The 21,710-nt window shown below is 45.0% G+C and overlaps 1 protein-coding gene across 1 annotated transcript in view; it reads right to left on the bottom strand.

Annotated features, from left to right (window-relative positions):
- LOC137571181 (cytochrome P450 2K1-like) overlaps nt 1–21,710 on the bottom strand; it is a 46,077-nt gene that overhangs the window by 8,546 nt on the left and 15,821 nt on the right. The window contains exons 5-8 of the mRNA XM_068279995.1: nt 19,859–20,035; nt 11,500–11,641; nt 9,783–9,967; nt 6,343–6,484 (exon numbers count right to left, since the gene is read on the bottom strand). Of these exons, the coding sequence (XP_068136096.1) occupies nt 6,343–6,484; nt 9,783–9,967; nt 11,500–11,641; nt 19,859–20,035 (646 nt within the window). The remainder of the gene's footprint in view (nt 1–6,342; nt 6,485–9,782; nt 9,968–11,499; nt 11,642–19,858; nt 20,036–21,710) is intronic.

Raw genomic sequence — 21,710 nt, forward strand, 5'->3', positions numbered from 1 at the left:
TCATTGTATTCTTTTGATATACAAGGGGAAGTACAAGGGGAATTTTTTTCTTTCCAAAAAGACCCTATAGTTCAGGGGTCGAGTCCTGCGTGAACGCGGGGGGACGGCGTCCACTTACTTTTTTTGGACAGTGAACGCCGTCCCCCCTAACACCCTGGAGGGGAGCAGCGCAGCAGAGAGGAGCATTGTGCACAGCGTGGGGAAGGGCGGACGTTTCCCCCCCCCCTCCCTCACCTTGGGGCTCGTCTCCCTGGCTCTCCCCTCCATAAGATGCTGCGGCGGCGGCGGTGGCTGGCGGTGGTGACTGGCAGCGGTGACTGGCAGCGGCATCAGTGGGCGGGACTTACCTCCTCCAGTGTCCTGGGTGGACGCTGTGCGTGCAGCTACTCTGGTCTAGTGAAGACCAGAGCAGCGGCACGCACAGCGTCCACCCAGAACACTGGAGGAGGTAAGTCCCGCCCACCGATGCCGCTGCCAGTCACCGCTGCCAGTCACCGCCGCCAGCCACCGCCGCCGCCGCCGCATCTTATGGAGGGGAGAGCCAGGGAGAGGAGGCCCAAGGTGAGGGAGGGGGGGGGGAAACGTCCGCCCTTCCCCACGCTGCGCACAATGCTCCTCTCTGCTGCGCTGCTCCCCTCCAGGGGGGGAGGGACAACTGGCTACATATACTGGGGGCCACTATATACCTGGCTACATATACTGGGGGCCACTATACACCTGGCTACATATACTGGGGGCCACTATACACCTGGCTACATATACTGGGGGCCACTATACACCTGGCTACATATACTGGGGGCCACTATACACCTGGCTACATATACTGGGGGCCACTATACAACTGGCTACATATACTGGGGGCCACTAAACACCTGGTTACATATACTGGGGGCCACTAAACACCTGGCTACATATACTGGGGGCCACTATACACCTGGCTACATATACTGGGGGCCACTATACACCTGGCTACATATACTGGGGGCCACTAAACACCTGGCTACATATACTGGGGGCCACTATACACCTGGCTACATATACTGGGCACATATACACCTGGCTACATATACTGGGCACATATACACCTGGCTACATATACTGGGCACATATACACCTGGCTACATATACTGGGGGCCACTATACACCTGGCTACATATACTGGGCACATATACACCTGGCTACATACACTGCGGACACCTACACACCTGGCTATACTGGGGACACCTATACACCTGGCTATACTGGGGGCACCTATACACCTGGCTATACTGGGGACACCTGAACACCTGGTTAGATATACTGGGGACACCTGGCTATACTGGGGACACCTATAGACCTGGCTACCTATTCTGGGGACATCTATACACTTGGCCACCTATTCTGGGAATATCTTTACACCTGACCACCTATTCTAAGGACATCTATACACCTGGCTACCTATTCTGGTGACATCTCTACATCTGGCCACCTATTCTGGGGACAACTATACACATGGCTACTTATACTGGGGACACATATAGACCTGGCTAGCTATACTGGGGGTACCTATTTTGGGAGAACTGCTGTCAGATCTGTATTTTTGGGGAACCGCTGATGCCAGATTACGTGTATTTTGGGGAACCACTGCCAGATTGTGTATGTTGGGGACCACTACTGCCAGATTACATGTATTTTGGGTGTTACATGTATTTTGGGTGTTACATGTATTTTGGGTGATCCACTACCAGGTTTCACGTATTTGGGGGAACTGCTTCCAGATTATGTGTATGTTGGGGGAACTGCTGCTGCCAGATTGTCTATTTTGGGGGAACCACTGCCATATTATCTGTATTTTGGAGGAACCTCTGCCAGATTGTGTATTTTTGGTGAAATGCTGTCAGATTACATCTACTTTTTGGGGATACTCTACGACAGAGCTCAAACTTCCCCTGGCAGACCTTTTATACCACTGCTAAGGCCATGTATATTTGGCCCCACCCATGACCACACCCACGCTATGCTTAACCACGCCCATTTTTGGGCGCGACGCGCTACGCGCGGCGCAGAGGTTTTTAGGGTGAGTCCACTCACTTCTTTTTCCAGGACTAGACCCCTGCTATAGTTGTTGAGAAAATTGATTTTCAAGTTCGGTCTGAGTGTGGGAAATTTTTTCCTGGCTGCTGACTTTAGCAGTTAATAGCAAAGCCCCTTTAAGTGCTATAAACACCAAATTAATATTTTGAAATACATTTATATACATGTTAATACATTATCTGTCATTTTAGCACAGTGCCTTTGCTATAGGCTGCTATTTTTTCACTAACTTTAAATTTGATTTTCTCAAAAACTATAATGGCTTTTTGATTTTTTTTCCCTCTTGTACCCACTGTCATCCTCCACATACCCTGAAAAGTTGGTGTTTCTAGCATGTAAGGGGCTTTGCTATTGACCACACAAGTCAGCGGCCAGTGAAACATTTCCCACACTCTGCTTGAGATCTTTAACATTTATTTTCTCAAAAACTATAAGGTCTTTTTGATTTTTTTTCTCTTGTACCCACTGTCCTCCTCCACATATCCAGCAAATTTGGTGTTTCTAGCAAATAAGGGGGCTGTGCTTTCAACCACTAAATTTGGTGGCTGTTAAAACTTTTCCCACATTCAGAAGGAGAACTTAACCACTTCACCACTGAGGGGTTTTACCCCCTGAGCACCAGAGCAATTTTCACCTTTCAGCGCTCCTTCCATTCATTTGTCTATAACTTTATCATTACTTATTGCAATGAAATGAACTATATCTTGTTTTTTTCCGCCACCAATTAGGCTTTGTTTAGGTGGGACATTATGCCAAGAATTATTTTTTTCTAAATGTGTTTTAATGGGAAAATAGGAAAAATGTGGGGAAAAAAATAATTATTTTTCAGTTTTCGGCCATTATAGTTTTTAAATAATGCATGCTACTGTAATTAAAACCCATGAAATTTATTTGCCCTTTTGTCCCGGTTATAAAACCATTTAACCTCCTTGGCGGTAACCCCGTGTGTGACACGGGGTAAGCCGCCAGAGGGTGCCGCTCAGGCCCTGCTGGGCCGATTTACATAATTTTTTTTTTGCTGGACGCAGCTAGCACTTTGCTAGCTGCGCCAGCACCCCGATCGCTGCCGCACGCCCGATCGCCGCTATCTGGTGCGGCGCGCGCCCCCCCCCTCCAGACCCCTGCGCTGCCTGGCCAATCAGTGCCAGGCAGCGCCACGGGGTGGATCGGGTCTCCCAATGACGTCCCGACGTCGGTGACGTCATTCCGCCCCGTCGCCATGGCGACGGGGGAAGCCCTCCAGGAAATCCCGTTCTTTGAACGGGATTTCCTGATCGTCTATCGCCGGAGGCGATCGGCGGGGCTGGGGGGATGCCGCTGAGCAGCGGCTATCATGTAGCGAGCCCTGGGCTCGCTACATGATTTAAAAAATTATGTCCCTATCACAATGTTTGGCGCCAATATTTTATTTGGAAATAAAGGTGCATTTTTTTCAGTTTTGCGTCCATCCCTAATTACAAGCCCATAGTTTATAAAGTAACAGTGTTATACCCTCTTGACATAAATATTTAAAAAGTTCAGTCCCTAAGGTAACTATTTATGTATTTTTTTTAATTGTAAATTTTTGAATTTTTTTTTTAATTACAAAAAAAAAAAAAAAATGGGGAGTGTGGGAGGTAATGAGTTAATTTTTTGTGTAAAAGTCATTTATTTGTATGTGAAAAATGTGTAGGGTGTAGTTTACTATTTGGCCACAAGATGGCCACAGTAACTTTTTGTTTTAATGCGACCTCCAAGCGTCCTTCCGGAAGCTTGGAGGAAGTATAAGGAGGCTGGACACGTGAGTTTTTTTTCACAATGATCGCGCTGCCCATGGGAGAGCAGCGGATCATTGTGGGGCTTAGATCAACGAACGGGAATGGATTTTCCCGTTCATTGATCTCCGGGCGAGCGGGCGGCGGCGTGTTTACTAGCGGCGGGCGGCGTGTTTACGAGCGGGAGCGCGGACAGCGTCGGGAACGCGGAAAGTACGGATTTCTCCGTCCCTGGGGGTTAAAGGATGGAAAAAGTAACGGAGAAATCCGTATGGGCGGGGGTAAAGTGGTTAAAATTGATTATCTCAAAACTATGAGGTCTTTTTGATTTTTTTTTTTTTGTCTTGTACCCACTGTCCTCCTCCATATACCCTGCAAATTTGGTGTTTCTAGCAGTAGGCTTTTCTATTAACTGCTAAAGTCGGTGGCTAGTGACTTCAATGTAAAAATTGTGAACGCAAATTTAAAAAGAAAATTGCATTAAACGGGAACACTGAACAGCCCATGTCTGCAGCGAACTGTTCTCCCAGCGAACTGTTCAGGACATCTCTGATAGTGAGTGACACCGACATAGGAGTACTGTCACAAACACAGTATGGTGACATATTTGTTGTTGTGACACTGATCACACAGCAAGCAGGGAGCAGCAAAGGGGTATTGCCACCAATTTCTGTGACTCTTCATGTATTTATTTTTTTGTAGCACACTGAGATCACCGATAACAAAGTACTGTCACATGGATGTTGATGTAACACTGTAACATTACACTTGATCACACAGCAGGCAGTGACCTCTGCAGCAAAGAAGTATTGAGACCAATTACTTTTTTGACACACTGATATTACCGATAACACGCAGTTTGGTTGGTCACATGGGTTTTGGTGTGGTGCTGTGTGGCAGTAACACAACAGCATGCATCGTGTCACAAATGTCACACATTGAATTACTTTTGTGCAATGATGGTGGGCTATAACAGTGACACAGCCACATACTACACTGTATATAGGTGTTGTGTTGCTACAGCACACCACACCACCAAAAGCAACAATACCAAATCAGTACAGCAGGGTCAATGTCAGCCCAAAAAAGGACTTTTGTGCTAAGGATGAGTATTCAAAAGGACTTAGGGGTCCCTGAGTGGTGCACTGCAAGTAGCAGAGCACCTAGGAAGCAGCTACACAGCACAATATCAAACAAACAGCCTATCTGTCACTGTCCCTCTATCTGCTGCAGAAGCAGCACCTCTCCCTACACCGCCTAATACAGAATGAAAATGTCCGCCAGGATTTGCCTTTTATGAGGGGGAAGGGGGTGTCTGGGGTGGAGATCATGTCTGAGTGGCCATCCTGTCCCACCTGTCTATAGGATCAAGGGTCAAAAGTTGGCACTATGGGAAAGTATAGGGCGGGCACCTTACGTGCGAGCATGGGAATATGGCTTGGTGTGAAAACATCTCCTGTGAGAAAACAGATTAGCAAAGGTAATTGAATATGGGCCAGTGTGTCTAAAATAAAATAAATGTTTTCTTAATTCATTAAAGGAAAATGGCTGTTACTATCCAGACGACCTTCATAAATTAACATGACATGAGAGACATGGAGCCCAATCTTATTCACTTCTTCTCCAAAGTTTTCTCCTGGGAGACATTTTTTTTTTCTTCTGTTTAAAATAACATTTGCACTCTGCACTCAAAAAAGTACCAAAAAGTAGGTGAGAAAGTACTGTCAACATTATTTTGCATATTTTCTTGCTTGCTGGTGGCTTATAGGGCATTGTATTAATAATGTGAAAATATCACCCAGGAGAAAACTTGGGGAACATTGTTTTGTTTGCTATTTGCTTAACTGCTTGCCAACCACATCACGCCGATGGGCGTGGCCGCGGCGGCAGGCCCTGGACCGCCTGACACAAATCAGCGTAAAGTCCTTGGGGCTTCTCTTGCAGGAGATTGTGTACACATCATCTCCGCTTGGGAGGCAGAGCTCTACTCCGCCTTTAGTCTCCCAGCGGCGATCGCCGCTAGGAGACTGTTAGATGGCAGAACCGCCGTCTAATTAGCTTGTACAGTGCTGTACTGGAGACAGCGGCTGTCCTCTCCAGAGGCTCGGAGGTGATTCGCTGTCATAGGCTGAAGCCTATGACAGCCAATCACAGTGATTGGCTGGAGGAGGGAGGGAGGGCAGGGGAATAGGAAAATAATAAAAAAGAAGGCAAATTTATAAAAAAATAAAAAAAAAAATATTTTCAAAAAAAACAAACCAACATTGGGGGAGCAATCAGACCCCACCAGCAGAAAACTCTGTTGCTGGGGAGAAAAGGAGGGGGGGGGGGGAGGTATCACTTGTGTGCTGTGTTGTGCGGCCTTGCAGCGTAGGCCATAAAACTGCAGTGGCCAATTTAGTTAAAAATGGCCTGGTCTTTATGGGGATTTAGCACTGTGGTCCTCAAGAGGTTAATTTGGTAGATTTAAATAAAATTCAAGTCATTAAAATACTATATAACTGTAAGAGATTACCAATAGAGAACGGGATGAAGGCCTCATTCTTCTTGAAATTTCCTTTAGCATCCAGAAAATGCTCCGGGTAGAACTCGTAGGGTTTCTCAAAGTAGGATTTATCTCTCAGTGAGGAGGAAATCAATGGGAAGACAACAGTGCCCTGCAGGAGAAATAATAATTGGCAGAATTTATTTTCATTTATTTACGCAGCATGGAAATATTTTACAATATTGTGCAATAAACTAATAGGGAGCATAAATTCTAAAAGACAAATAATTAAACAGTTATGAAAGTATAACAATGGTAGGGTGATTAGGATTAACCACTTCAGCCCACACACAGGGATGCTCACCGGATGCTCTCATGAGTAATCACTCGTGATTACTTGTGATTTAAATGAGGTTTAATTGGCGCAGGTGAGCGGTGGGTATACAAGGGGTTATTTACCCATAATTCCAAGGTCCGCCCTGCGTTCCAAAGAGCTTACACGCGTCTTATTGGTGACGTTGCAAGCCTTACACCGGCGCACTTCCTCCTTCAAGCTGGAAGTAGGAAGTGCGCTGGTGTGAGGCTTGCAGCACGACCAATAGGATGCGTACTAGCTCTTTGGAACGCAGGGCAGAAGGCAGAATAATGGGTAAATAACCCCTTGTATCCCTGCTGCACACCTGTGCCAAACAAACCTCATTTGAAGTAAATGATATAAAAACTGAAGTCCTTCTGATTGGAGGGCAGCGCATGACAACAAAACAACTTCACTTACAGGTCTTCACCACTGGGAATAGGAAGCACAGATCTACACAGCTCTGAGCATGTGCAAAGCCTTGGAGTTCTAATTGATGGGGATTTAAACTTCAGAACTCACATCTCTGCTGTGGTGAATCCTACTTTCACTAGAAGAACATTGCAAAAATCAAGACCTCAGCCCCCCCAGAAGATCTACCAACCTTAGTTCATGCCTTCATTACATTCTGACTGGGATATTGCAATGCTCTCTCTACACCAGCCTTCTAAAAAAGGATACAGAATACTGCTGCCAGACTGTTAACCAACCAACTCCATCACTGCCACATAACACCAGTCCTGCACTGGCTACCTATAAAATGAAGGATCCTATTCAAGATCAGCCTCCTGACATTTAAATCACTACATAATCTGGCCCCTGGATACATGAAAGAAATGTTCCAGCTGTGTAGCAATCCCTGTAATCTCAGATCCACAGGTTCTAATAATCTAGTCATACCAAGAGCAGGGATGGTAGTAGTCAGCCAACGTCGCTACGCTGGAACTATTATTATTATTATTTAGTATTTATATAGCGCCGACATATTACACAGCGCTGTACAGTGTATATATATATATATTGTCTTGTCACTAACTGTCCCTCAAAGGAGCTCACAATCTAATCCCTACCATTGCCATATGTCTATGTTATGTAGTGTAAGTACTGTAGTCTAGGGCCAATTTTAGGGGGAGCCAATTAACTTATCTGTATGTTTTTGGTATGTGGGAGGAAACCGGAGTGCCCGGAGGAAACCCACGCAGACACAGAGAGAACATACAAACTCTTTGCAGATGGTGCCCTGGCTGGGATTCGAACCAGGGACCCAGTGCTGCAAGGCGAAAGAGCTAACCACTACACCACCGTGCTGCCCATGCAACTATGTGTAGTTTTACGCAATTACGCTTCGTCAAACGCTTCGAAATCAAATATTTGCTTTGTATACATTTTGTAGACTATGCGTTAAAATACACAATTACGCGTAGTGTGAAGCGTAGTGTATGCGGATGCTTATGCACATATGTAGAAAATTTTACGCATTAATTCCTCTGGAAATGCATATAACGGGAACTCTTCTATGCGTATATTCCCCTTTCCAATGCGTAAATTTGTAAGCATACAATCGCACGCGGAAAAATAGACGCACGTAACGCATTCATAGGTCACTACGCAATACACATGTTTACTATGCATAGTGGGCGTAAGCTACGCGTGGCGGTACTTCGTTACGTGTAAATTCGTAAGCGTAGTTTTGAAACTTCAACTATGAACTATGATGTGTAGATGCAAACTACGATGCGTAAATTCGCACTGGCGTAATTTATGCTCATCCTTGACCAAGAGTCCACCTGAAAACTTTTAGTCCCAGAGCCTTCTGTCATGCCGCCCCTACATTATGGAACTGATGTGATCTTCTGTGCATGCACGGGCATGCTGTGCGCCTCTCGTGATTGCACACTGCACTTGCACATTTCAAGCCTCTGAACTGTGCAAACACAGAGTGAGCCCGGCCCCGGGAATGCGATCCCCAGAGGCATGCCTGCTCATGCGCAGAAGACCACAACCCAGCTAAGGGTCGTGATCTTACAGAGTGGTGGCCTAGAGCAGAACAGAACTTTGGTACAGAACTTGAAAGACTTCTAGGGGCTGGAAGAAGCCCCAGGTGAGGTAACTTTTCTTTTTCATCTCGCTTCATGTTTCCTTTAAAGCTATTACCTAAATCAGCTTCTGTTGGTTTGATGTAAGCAGCTATTTACAATATGATCTCAAGGGGGAAAAAAGATAGTTTTCAACACAACATACCTCATTAGTTGCCCTGTAGTCCACTTTAAACGCCTTCCCTTCCCCTTTCTTAGAGATAAGAGATTTACATTTTAATCAAACAAGATTAGCTGAAATACGTATGGTACTGCACTATAGAAGCTTGTGGATCACTGGAGATACCTTAGTAGATCAAGCTCAAAAGGTGGCCATACACTGGCCCGATTCACGGCCGTTTCGACAGCAGATTCGATCCTGTGATCGAATCAGCTGCCAATCGTTCGCGCTAAACGCACCCGCCGATCCGATTTCCTCCCGAAATCGGATCAGTCCGTCGATCGCGCCGTGCGGGAAATTACCCTCGATTGCCCGTGGGTAGGGAGCACGTCGCTAGTGGCGGCCGATCCAATCAGGTATACATTACCTGACGCTGGCTCCCGGGCATCTTCTCCGCATCTTCTCTGCGCTGCACCCACTCCATCCCGGCGCTTCCTGTCACTGCAGTGACCAGGAAGTTCAAATAGAGGGCGCTCTATTTGAACTTCCTGGTCACGGAGTGACACAGGAAGCGCCGGGATGGAGCGGGTGCAGCGTGGAGGAGATGCGGAGAAGATGCCCGGGAGCCAGCGTCAGGTAATGTATGCGCGGGGGGGGGGGGACAGGCGGCAGCGGCGGCTCCACAGATTGTGATCGGTTTCAGGCTGAAATCGATTCACAATCTGTTTGCAGTAAAGGCAGCCATACGATCCCTCTCTGATCAGATTCGATCAGATAGGGATCTGTCAGCTGGTCGATCTAATGGCAAATCGACCAGTGTATGGCTACCTAAAGTGTTGAAACTGATTACACGTTTGTGCAGCCCCAATAGCTTCTGAATAGGCTTTTATGTAAAACACTCATAACATTTAGCACTCACCTTGGGAATAAAATATCCTCTGAATGTGACATCTTGGGACGTTGCGTGAGGAACATTATTTGGTACGACATCTCCATAGCGTTGGATCTCATGAATGACGGCATCAGTGTAAGGCATTTCTTTCCTGTGCTCTATCTTAGGCTTTGCTTTGCCAATGACTCTCTCTATTTCATCTTGTACTTTCTCTGTGAAACAAAGATCATATATTATGAATCTACGGTATGTATTTTTTAATTCATATTTTAGAGAAACCTTCAACTGTTAATTATCAGTTAATCATCAGTTAAAGGGATACTGTAGGGGGGTCGGGGGAAAATGAGTTGAAGCTACCCAGGGCTTCTAATGGTCCCCCGCAGACATCCTGTGCCTGCGCAGCCACTCACCGATGCTCTGGCCCCGCCTCTGGTTCACTTCTGGAATTTCAGACTTTAAAGTCTGAAAACCACCGCTTCCCCTGATGTCACCAGGAGCGCATGGCGCAGGCACAGACCATACTGGGCCTGCGCAGTATGCTCCTGGGGCCATCAGCGGGAGTGAGGACACGGCAACGCAGGCGCAGTGGTTTTCAGACTTTAAAGTCTGAAATTCCAGAAGTGAACCAGAGGCGGGGCCAGAGCATTGGGGAGTGGCTGCGCGGGCACAGGATGTCTGTGAGGGACCATTAGAAGCCCTGAGTAACTTCAACTCATTTTCCCCTGACCCCCCTACAGTATCCCTTTAATTGTCAGTTTCACTTTTGCACCTTGGGTACTTTAGGCAAGGTGACTTTATTTTTGCTGCAGTGTTAATGTAGCTGCATATTGCAAATTCAAGTTGAAAAATATTTTTTTCTTGTGTATTAATCAATTTGTTGAAAGATTTTTCATAACCTTGGTTTATGATGTGTTTATGTTTAATGCTGGGGTTAATTGATGGTATTTTGTCATGAATGAATTATGGAAAGAGTATAATCCCTGGAAACAGCACCACTGTCATGTCATAAATCATGAAAGGAATGATCATTATATTATATATCCATTGTCTGGCTGGTATGGGCCTTTGGTCCTTGTGTCGTTTTTAATTGTTTTTATGGCTTGCTTATATCCAATTTTGGCTATGTTCAATAAACTTTTGCATTTTTGAATAGAATTGTATTGGTCTGGTCTGGATCATACTTTTCATGATTTACATGACAGTGATGCTGTTTCCAGGGATTATTTTCTCTCCATAATTCATTACTCTTATTTCCCTAGCACACTGTACATAGCCATAAAATCTTTTATATAGTGGTGTTTCTTTGTGTAATTTGGGCATTTTGTCATAAATGTTGCAATTATCCGTCATTCTTGATAACTTTTCAAACCAAAGATTTTTTTTTCCCGGTCTACATCTTGTTTTAGCATGTCCTATATGGTCCTACTTCCTCCTATGGATCTAGGTTTCTATGGTCTGTTATGATTTTATGCTTTTTCAACATTTAGTATTTTGTAAGAACATCAGTTTAATATTAGAGATAATGTTCCACATTTCACATGCATATACTGTAGAAGGACCAATTTTATGTTTGTGTTCAACTCCTATACTTTATGTTTGTCTTCAACTGCTATATTTCTAGTAGTAAAAAAATGCCTGATATTCAGTTGATAATAAAGACTTTAGCAAAGGCCAGGTGTAATGTCAGCTCTGGTTGACTAGCAATTTGTGGTGTTCATATGGGTCATATATCAGTAATTCTTACTTTGTATATCAGGATACTTCATCATGAGCAGAAGGCCCCATCTGAGAGTGGTGGCTGTGGTCTCCATTCCTGCTCCAAACAGGTTGTCCACCAGCGCAGTTAAATTGTCATCATGGAAATACTTAACGGATTCGGCCTTGCCCTGCATAGCAGAATATATCAGAATCTTTACATACAATCTAGTGGAACCCCCGTGGAGTGTAAAGTTATGTTGCAAATAAAATTGTGGTATAAGCAGGGATGAGCAGAAACTACGCCAGTGCGAATTTACACATCGTAGTTCGCATCTACGCATCGTAGTTCGTAGGTGAAGTTTCAAAACTACATTTATGAATCTACGCGTAGCGAAGTACTGTTACGCGTAGCATACGCCCACTCTGCGTAGTTAAGATGTGCATTGCGTAGTGAACGAATGCGTTACTCGCGTCTAAGTTTCTGCGTGCGATTGTATGCTTACAAATTAACGCATTGGAAAGGGGAATGTATGCATAGAAGAGTTTCCGATACAGGCATTTAAACAGGAATTAATGTGTAAAATTTTCTGCATGCAGGCATAAGCATCCACATACACTACGCTTCACACTACGTGTAATTGCGCATTTTAACGCATAGTCTATGAAATGCATACAAAGCGAATATTTGATTTCGAAGCCATAGTTTGGCGAAGCGTAATTGTGTAAAACTACGCGTAGTTCCAGCGTAGCGAAGTTGGCTGACTACGACTATCCCTGGGTATAAGGCACTGTCTTGAAATAGATTTGAGATTTTATTACGACTGTATGTCCCCAACTCCCCCTTGTGTCTCCGCTCCCCCTGGTAATTAGCTGTCTAGCGTTTGTCTTACCTAATGCAGCAGGGACCGGAGACCTGTCTTCCCTTCTGCACTTCTCCTCTAGTAATGCAGCATCTGCTGATTGTGTGATCAGCAGAAGCCTTTCACTAGGGGGAGCCACACGGTGTGAAGAGAGGTCCGCAATGGGAGCGGAGACACAAGGCGGGGAGTGGACACACATGGGGAGGCACCCGGGGCAGAATGGGGACAGCTGGGGACAGCAGGACACACATACTGGGGACGGCAGGACACACACACACCAGGACTGAGCGACTGAAGTTGGGCGATTTGAGGACTGTACAGGTAATTATAACTTTCCTTACAGGAGGACTTTAGGATTTTCATTTAGAGACTGGATCTCCCCTTTAAGTTTTTCTCCTGCGTTTTCTCCTAGTAGAACATTTTTCATCTTCCCTTTAAAATAACTTTTCAGCACTTTGCAAAAAGAACTAAAAAGTTGTGAAAAGGACTATCACATTACTTTGAGTATTTTCTTGTTTGCTAGTGGTATTTATTGACAAGGTGGTAAAATATTATTTAGAAGAATGCTGGAGAGAAAAAGTTATTTGCATATGGGCCTGAGTCTTTTTGATGTAATGAAAACTCTTAAAATGTGGGGGGCTGAGCTGGATTTTTCCATTCCTTACAATTACATCAACAATTGTAAATAATTTTTAATAGAAGAACTTGACTTCTCTGTTGTCTGAAGCTTCCGGCCAAGCATGAACCCATTGTAACGATCGGTGTAATACAGAGAGGATCTGATTATTGGTGATCCGCAGTATCACCAAAAATCCAGATATATACCTGATTATTGATGATCTGCAGTATCACCGATAATCAGATATATTACTAACCTCTGGACACCTGAGAGATATGAGTGTTTGGTGCAACAGTAATACTTTGAGAACAATACCAAGAAGACAGGTACAAGGCAGTAAGGAATACTGCTGGAGTAAGTACCTATCAGCAGCCTGAGACTCTCCCGCAGGGAGGAGTCAGACTCGGAGAGGGAAGGACCAGTGCGTGAGTGACACCAATAGAAGGATGCCACTGAATGATCTGCGAACTATCTCTTAAATGGGGAGATAGTTCTCAAGGTCGGACAAGCCAGGTCGGCAACACACGGACATACAAAGTACAAAGACAGGAGGCTGATTTGGTAATCCTAAGGCAAGCAGGGTTTGGCAACAGAGTATCAGATATAGCGAAGTACCAAATCAGTGAACAGAAGAGTGGTCAGGAAAGCACAAAGTCATAACAGATAATAAACAATGCCTAGTCTTGGGTGTGAGCTCCGTGATCATCAACTCCCTGGAACTAGTCTGAAGTATAACAGAATGGTAACACAAGTCCCTAATCTGGGGTGTGAGGTCCTTGATCATCAACACCCTGGAACTAGTCTGAGGTATAACAGAGTGATAACACAGATTCCTAATCTTGGGTGTGAGGTCCTTGATCATCAACACCCTGGAACTAGTCTGGAGTATAACAGAATAATAACACAGATTCTGACAATAAGGTCTGAGTGCTTCCACGTAGTGATCGCAACGGCAGACAACCAGTGAATGACCAGCACCCAGTATATATAGCCCAGCGCTCTCCAGCGCCTCCCCTAAGTGCTGGACCAATGGGAACTGGTACAATCGTCAGCTGACCGGCTTGGTCAGCTGACTCCCTTCTGGCTGTCATAAAAGTTCTGCCTCTCAACGCGCGCGCGCGTCCTTATGAACCTGTGTGGACTATCAGGCCCAGCCACACCAGACATGTCTTGCGTACCACCCGCCGCGCTGGCCGCGGAGCCCGCCGCACCGCTATCAAGGCATGCGGCGGTTTCTCCGCGTTCAGCCATACTGGCAGATGTAGGCCTACGCGCTTCTCCGCATTTTCTCACAGTACCCCCCCCCCTGAGAAGTGGACTCCGGACAGCTCCTACCCGGTTTCTCAGGATATAGGGCGTGGAACTCCCTCTTCAATTCATCTGCATGTATGCGGCAATCAGGTACCCATGTTCTTTCCTCAATGCCATAACCCTTACAGTGAACCAAATACTGTACCGAGTTCTGTACAATACGTGAGTCTAAAATCTTTTCCACTTCATACTCAGGTTGGTCGTCCACCATCACAGGGGGAGGAGGAGTGGAATCTACCTGCACTGCTGGCTTAAGCAGGGATACATGGAATGATCTCACCCCCCGCATACTGGCAGGAAGATCAATGGCATAAGTAACATTGTTGATTTTCATGGTTACAGGGAAAGGACCCACAAATCTGGGTCCTAGCTTGGGTAAAGGCTGTTTTAGGGCCAAATGACGAGTGGACACTCAGACCAAGTCTCCTGGCCGAAACTTCCACTCTATGGAACATTTGTCAGCTTGTCCTTTCTGACTCTGAAAAGCCTTCTCTAGATTCTTTTTTACCATTCCCCAAATGTTTTTAAATGACTTTTGCCAAGCCTCCAGAGTTGGAAATGGAGTAGAAGCCACTGGCAATGGGGAGAACCTAGGCAACCTTCCTGTTACCACCTGAAATGGAGAGAATCCAGAAGAAGAGCTTTTCAAATTATTGTGTGCAAATTCTGCAAACGGCAAGAACTTGACCCAATCAGTCTGTGCATCCGCCGCATAACACCTTAAAAACTGTTCCAGAGATTAATTAATTCTCTCGGTCTGACCATTGTTCTGTGGGTGGTAGCCCAACGAAAACGAAAGTTCCATGCCCAACTGATGACAGAATGCCCTCCAAAATTTAGAAACAAATTGACTCCCCGATCTGACACTATATTCTCTGGAATACCGTGTAGCCGGAAGATATGCAGGATGAAAAGATCGGCCAACTCCTGGGCCGGGGGGAGTCCTTTCAGGGGCACGAAATGGGCCATTTTACTGAATCTATCGACTACCACCCAAATGACCGACATGCCCTCAGACTTCGGGAGTTTGCCCACAAAATCCATGGACAAATGGGTCCAGGGTTCACTCGGGGTGGGTAAAGGCTGCAATGTTCCCACAGGTGCCTGACAGGAGGGTTTACTTCTTGCACATACTGCACATTCTCTCACATACTCTTTGCAGTCAGTTGCCAATGAAGGCCACCATGCACACCTAGCAACAAGATCCTGTGTTCTGGTGGCACCAGGATGTCCAGCATTTTTGTGGGAGTGGAACATCTGCAAAATCTGGAAGCGGAATGGCAACGGTACAAACATGACCCCTTTAGGCTTTCCCTCAGGGACATCCTGTTGGAAAGGACTTAAAGTTTCAGTCCAGTTCCTCCAGGTCTCTGTGGCTGCCAACACCACTTTCTGTGGGAGAATAGTCTCTGGGTCTGAGGACTGTGCTGTCTCTGGCTCGAAACATCTGGATAAAGCGTCTGCTTTAATGTTTTTACTTCCCGGGGTATACGTGATTATAAATCTGAATCTCGAGAAAAACAGTGACCACCGAGCCTGTCGGGGACTCAATCTCTTAGCCCCCTCGATGTATTCCAAATTTTTGTGATCAGTGTAAACTGTAATCATATGTTCTGCTCCCTCTAGCCAATGACGCCATTCTTCAAAGGCCAATTTAATGGCTAGGAGCTCCCTGTTGCCTATATCGTAGTTTTTCTCTGCGGGTGAAAATCTACGAGAGAAATAAGCACACGGGTGTAACCTTCCCTGCAACCCAGAACGCTGAGACAGCACAGCCCCTACCCCAACCTCTGAGGCATCTACCTCCACAATAAAGGGATAGGAGATGTCAACGTGTCTTAAAATGGGTGCAGTACAAAACAATTCCTTCAGGGTGGAGAAAGCAGCAAGAGCTTCGGAGGACCAGTTGTTAGTATCTGCCCCTTTCTTTGTGAGACTGGTAAGGGGTGCGATGACTGTGGAGTACCCCTTTATGAACCTTCTATAGTAGTTAGCGAACCCCAAGAATCTCTGGAGAGCCTTCAGACCCACGGGCTGAGGCCACTCCAGAACAGCAGAGACCTTGGCAGGGTCCATAGAAAGGCCCGAGGTAGAAATTATGTACCCCAGAAAGGCGACAGATGTTACCTCAAAAATGCATTTTTTCAATTTGGCATATAACATGTTTTGTCTTAGCTTGTGCAACACAAACCTGACATGATCCCTATGCTCTGAGAGGTTGGCTGAGAAGATTAGTATATCATCCAAATATACCAGGACAAATTTGCCTAAAACCTCTCTGAACACCTCATTAATGAGTTCCTGAAAGACGGCCGGGGCGTTACACAACCCGAAGGGCATCACCAGGTACTCGTAGTGCCCATCGGGTGTGTTAAAGGCCGTCTTCCATTCATCGCCCTCTCTGATCCGTACCAGGTTGTATGCACCCCGCAAATCCAATTTTGAGAAGATCTTAGCATTGGGGACCTGAGTAAATAAATCGTCTATCAAAGGCAATGGATAGCGATTTTTTACTGTGATTTTATTCAGGCCCCGATAATCAATGCACGGCCAAAGGCCTCCGTCTTTTTTCTTTACAAAAAAGAAACCTGCACCAGCAGGCGACCGGGAAGGGCAAATGAACCCTTTAGCTAAGTTTTCATGGATGTATTCCTGCGTGGCCAACTTTTCGGGCCCAGATAAATTGTAGAGATGACCTCTCGGGGGCATACAACCAGACCGGAGATCAATAGGACAATTGAAAGGGCGGTGTGGAGGAAGTTTATCGGCCGATTTAGGACAAAACACGTCTGCAAACTCAGAATACTGATCTGGCAATCCTTCCACATGAATCTTGGTCTCACCTAAGGTTATCTTCGCTAAACAATGATGAAAACACTGGGAAGACCAGTTCGTTAGCTGACCAGTAGCCCAGTTAATCTGAGGTGAGTGAAGTTGTAACCAAGGCATGCCAAGAATGATCGTGGAGGTTGTCATACGTAACACACAAAAAAACAAATCTTCCCTATGCAACACCCCGATAGTGACCCCCACTTCTGGAGTCTGTGACAGAGGACTGTTACCCTGCAGAGGGTAATCATCTACTGCAGTAACCTGTATCTGTGGTTCTACCGGGGTCACCGGAATACCCAATTTTTTTGCAAATTCAAAATCCATAAAATTAGCCGCTGAGTCAATGAAGGCTTCAGTGACTTCAGACCTATCTTCCCATGAAATAGTACAGGGAAGAAGCAAACGTTTATCATCTAGGGGTAAAAATTGTTTGCCTAGGGTATTACCCCCGACTACACCTAGGCAGTAGCGTTTCCCGAATTCTTAGGGCAATTCTGTACTCTATGACCCCCCTCTGCACAATAAAGACAAAGATGCTCTGAGATTCTGCGTTTCCGCTCCACTTGAGACAACTTTGACCGACCAATCTGCATTGGCTCCGGTGGAGGTGAAGCGGGTGGAAGTGGAGTCACTGGGGGAGCAGCGTGGGACACCATTCTTACATGGTTTTTACCCCGGGTCTGTCTCTGATATCGCAGCCGGCGATCTATCCTGATGGCCGATGAAATGGCTTCATCGATGGACTTAGGTTCAGGCTGACTTAACATAAGATCGGAGACCTCGTCTGACAACCCTGATAAAAAACAATCTAAAAGGGCAAATGTGTCCCACCTGGCCGATACTGACCATCTCCTAAACTCAGCAGCATAATCTTCAACCGGACTCTTGCCTTGACGTAAAAGTTTGAGCTTCCGCTCAGATGTCGAGGCAATGTCTGGATCGTCGTAAATTATAGCCATAGCTTTAAAAAATTCCTCTACAGAGGTTAGGGTCTGGTGACTGGTGGGAAGGCTTTACGCCCAGGTCTGAGAATCGCCAGATAACAAGGCTTTAATAAAGGTAACCCTTTGGGCCACAGTTCCTGAAGAATTAGGTCTTAACTCATGATAGTATGATAACACTCTACTTCTAAAATTTCGGAAGTCAGATCTGTGACCAGAAAATTTTTCAGGTACAGGCATACGTATGTCTGTGCTAAGAGGAGATCGCACATCCTTCACAGCTGTCTGGAGGGTTTGTAAAGATCCAGACAAAGCATCCATTACCGTCTGGTGACTGCCCAGCACTATATTGATGTTTTCCACAGAAGTAGTAAGTGTGCCCAGATGGCTGGTGAGTGCGTCCATTTGCATTTTTTTGGTCTGCCGTTCTGTAACGATCGGTGTAACACAGAACGGATCTGAATATTGGTGATCTGCAGTATCAGATGAGTGTTTGGTGAAACAATAATACTTTGAGAACAATACCAGGAGGACAGGTATAAGACAGTAAGGAATACTGCTGGAGTAAGTACCTTTCAGCAGCCTGAGACTCTCCCGCAGGGAGGAGTCAGACTGGGAGAGGGAAGGACCAGTGCGTGAGTGACACCAATAGAAGGATGCCACTGACTGATCTGTGAACTATCTCTTAACTGGGGAGATAATTCTCAAGGTCGGACAAGCCAGGTCGGCAACACACGGACATACAAAGTACAAAGACAGGAGGCTGATTTGGTAATCCTAAGGCAAGCAGGGTTTGGCAACAGAGTATCAGATATAGCGAAGTACCAAATCAGTGAACAGAAGAGTGGTCAGGAAAGCAGAAAGTCATAACAGATAATAAACAATGCCTAGTCTTGGGTGTGAGCTCCGTGATCATCAACACCCTGGAACTAGTCTGAAGTATAACAGAATGGTAACACAAGTCCCTAATCTGGGGTGTGAGGTCCTTGATCATCAACACCCTGGAACTAGTCTGAAGTATAACAGAATGATAACACAGATTCCTAATCTTGGGTGTGAGGTCCTTGATCATCAACACCCTGGAACTAGTCTGAAGTAGAACAGAATAATAACACAGATTCTGACAATAAGGTCTGAGTGCTTCCATGTAGTGATCGCAACGGCAGACAACCAGTGAATGACCAGCACCCAGTATATATAGCCCAGCGCTCTCCAGCGCCTCCCCTAAGTGCTGGACCAATGGGAACTGGTACAATCGTCAGCTGACCGGCTTGGTCAGCTGACTCCCTTCTGGCTGCCATAAAAGTTCTGCCTCTCAGCACGCGTCCTTCTGAACCTGTGTGGACTATCAGTCCCAGCCACACCAGACATGTCTTGCGTACCACCCGCCGCACCGCTATCAAGACATGCGGCGCTTTCTCCGCGTTCAGCCATACTGGCAGATGTAGGCCTACGCGTGCAAATCAGCCGCCTTGCTCTGAGCGCACGTGGCGGCTTTTCCGCGTTTTCTCACACCCATCCATTCCATTGACTGAAGGCAAGGCATAACTTGGATGAAAAATTTGTAGGAGGCACCCAATAAATAGCTTAACTTTAAATAATAGGTAAAGGAATGATAAATTCTTATCTCTATCAACGAACAAACCATGTAGGTAGAAAGTAATGTTAACGATGCACAAAAAAGACAACACATTTCACGGGTACTGGCCCGTTTCCTTATGTCAATATAAAGTGCCTAAGTTAGTAGCAGTCGCGAGTGTGGGTGCCTCTTTTTTCAGGATACCCAATTACCGTCTTTCAGGAAAACACCATAATCTTTGGTGAGTATTGCATCTTACTTACCTCTTGTTGCTTCACCAGGAAGGAATCAATCAGGTTCCTCTGGTTGTTCACATCCAACTGTTGTCTCTGCTTAGAAAACATCTTTCTAATGAGACTCTGCATGTGAGCAATATTCTCAGGGATCGTCTTGTGGGCCCCCGGTAGCAGGCCTATCAGTGATGGGTAGGCATTGTACAGCTTAAAAGAGAATACATACAAAATATATTAATTTCCATAAACATTCATTGTCCTACTGATTTATCTAACTCTAGAAATATTCCTAAGCATCCCATCAAGGTGTGTGTTATGGCCCAGACTGTATACTATGCCATGAAAAGAAGAAATGTGGTCAGAAAAATCATCATCACCACTCTCTAATGAAATAAATCATCCACAGTAGTTGTTGTTCAGTTGCTATTCAGTCCTGTCAAGTAAGGATACTACAGAAAAATAAAAAAAAAAGAATATTTGTAAAATGGATGTGGATTATGATGCTGAGGCCTTTATTTAATTCACTTTTTCTCCTAAATATTCTCCGAAGTGATCTTTTCGCACCTTATCAATAAAGACAAAGGCAAGCCAAATAACATTTATATCGCACTTTTCTCCTGGTGGACTCAAAACGCCAGAGCTGCAGTCACTACGAGAAACTCAGTAGCAGAGTTAGGGAGTCTTGCCCAAGGTCTCTACTGAATAGGTGAAGGCTTACTGAGCAGGAAGACCAAAGACTTGAATCCAGGTCTCCTGTCCTATGTCAGAGGCGGAGCCCTAAACAAGCAAGAACATATTCTGAATACTTTTAATTCTTCCCTGCATTTTAGTACTTTTAAAATTGCAGAGTGCTGAAAAGATATTTTAAATAAAAGGTGAAAAATTATCTCCTAGGAGAAAATCCAGGTTCTCCCTGTATTTGTGTCTTCCTTCTATTTCATATTTACTTTTTAACAGTTTGTGGTGCAACATATAGAGTGTATATTTCCAGTGTTGTTGTGGAGAAAGCACCACGAGTTTGAAACTAAATAAGGCACATGTGGTATCATTTTAACTGTGATGAGTTATAGAAAGTCTTAACAAAACTACAAGAGCCATTTGTGGTAATATTTTAACTGTGAGTAATAGTAGAAGAGAGTTTAAAGAGTTTTAGTGTTGAGTCCCAGGTCTTTGGAATTCTTTTTAGCCACAAAGTGAAGCTAAAAGCAATTACATCTTCACATATTGTGTGTCAAAATAAAAGACTTGTAAAATAAAAACAAAGTGACAGAATATTAAAAATATATATTGTTACCTTAGGTATGTATGCCCTGAGGGTATATTACTATTATTTTGGCAAATAAGGTAATTTAATCATCAGAACAGAAAAAAAGACACCTTTATTTCCAAATACAATACTGTCACCATGCATTGTACTAGGAACATCATCTACATGTTGTAATAACCAGGATGGATAAGCAAATACAATCTGTGGGTTTAACTTATAGTTAGCACTGTTTACTGTAAAACTATAATGGAGGTAAATTGAGAAATCATTTGTTTTTTCTATTTTTTCCCTTATTTTTCCTTTAAAATGCATATAAAACAAAATTTTCACAAACTAAAAGCCAAATTTGTTCTGTTAAAACAATATGTAGATCATTAAGGTGTGATAAGTAGTAATAAAGGTATTGGCTTATGAATGGGAGCAGCGCTGATATGTGAAAACTGCTCTCCTCCTGAAGTGTTTTTAAAAGAGAGCTGAAAATGGAAATGCAATATATTGCACTACTGACCAGAGCTAGTGTTGGGCGAACACCTGGATGTTCGGGTTCGGGAACGTTCGCCGAACATGGCCGCGATGTTCGGCATGTTCGGGCCGAACCCCGAACTCCCCGAACAT

This window comes from Hyperolius riggenbachi, chromosome 4 (genome assembly GCF_040937935.1).
Source record: "Hyperolius riggenbachi isolate aHypRig1 chromosome 4, aHypRig1.pri, whole genome shotgun sequence".
In the NCBI taxonomy this organism is placed as follows: Eukaryota; Metazoa; Chordata; class Amphibia; order Anura; family Hyperoliidae; genus Hyperolius; species Hyperolius riggenbachi.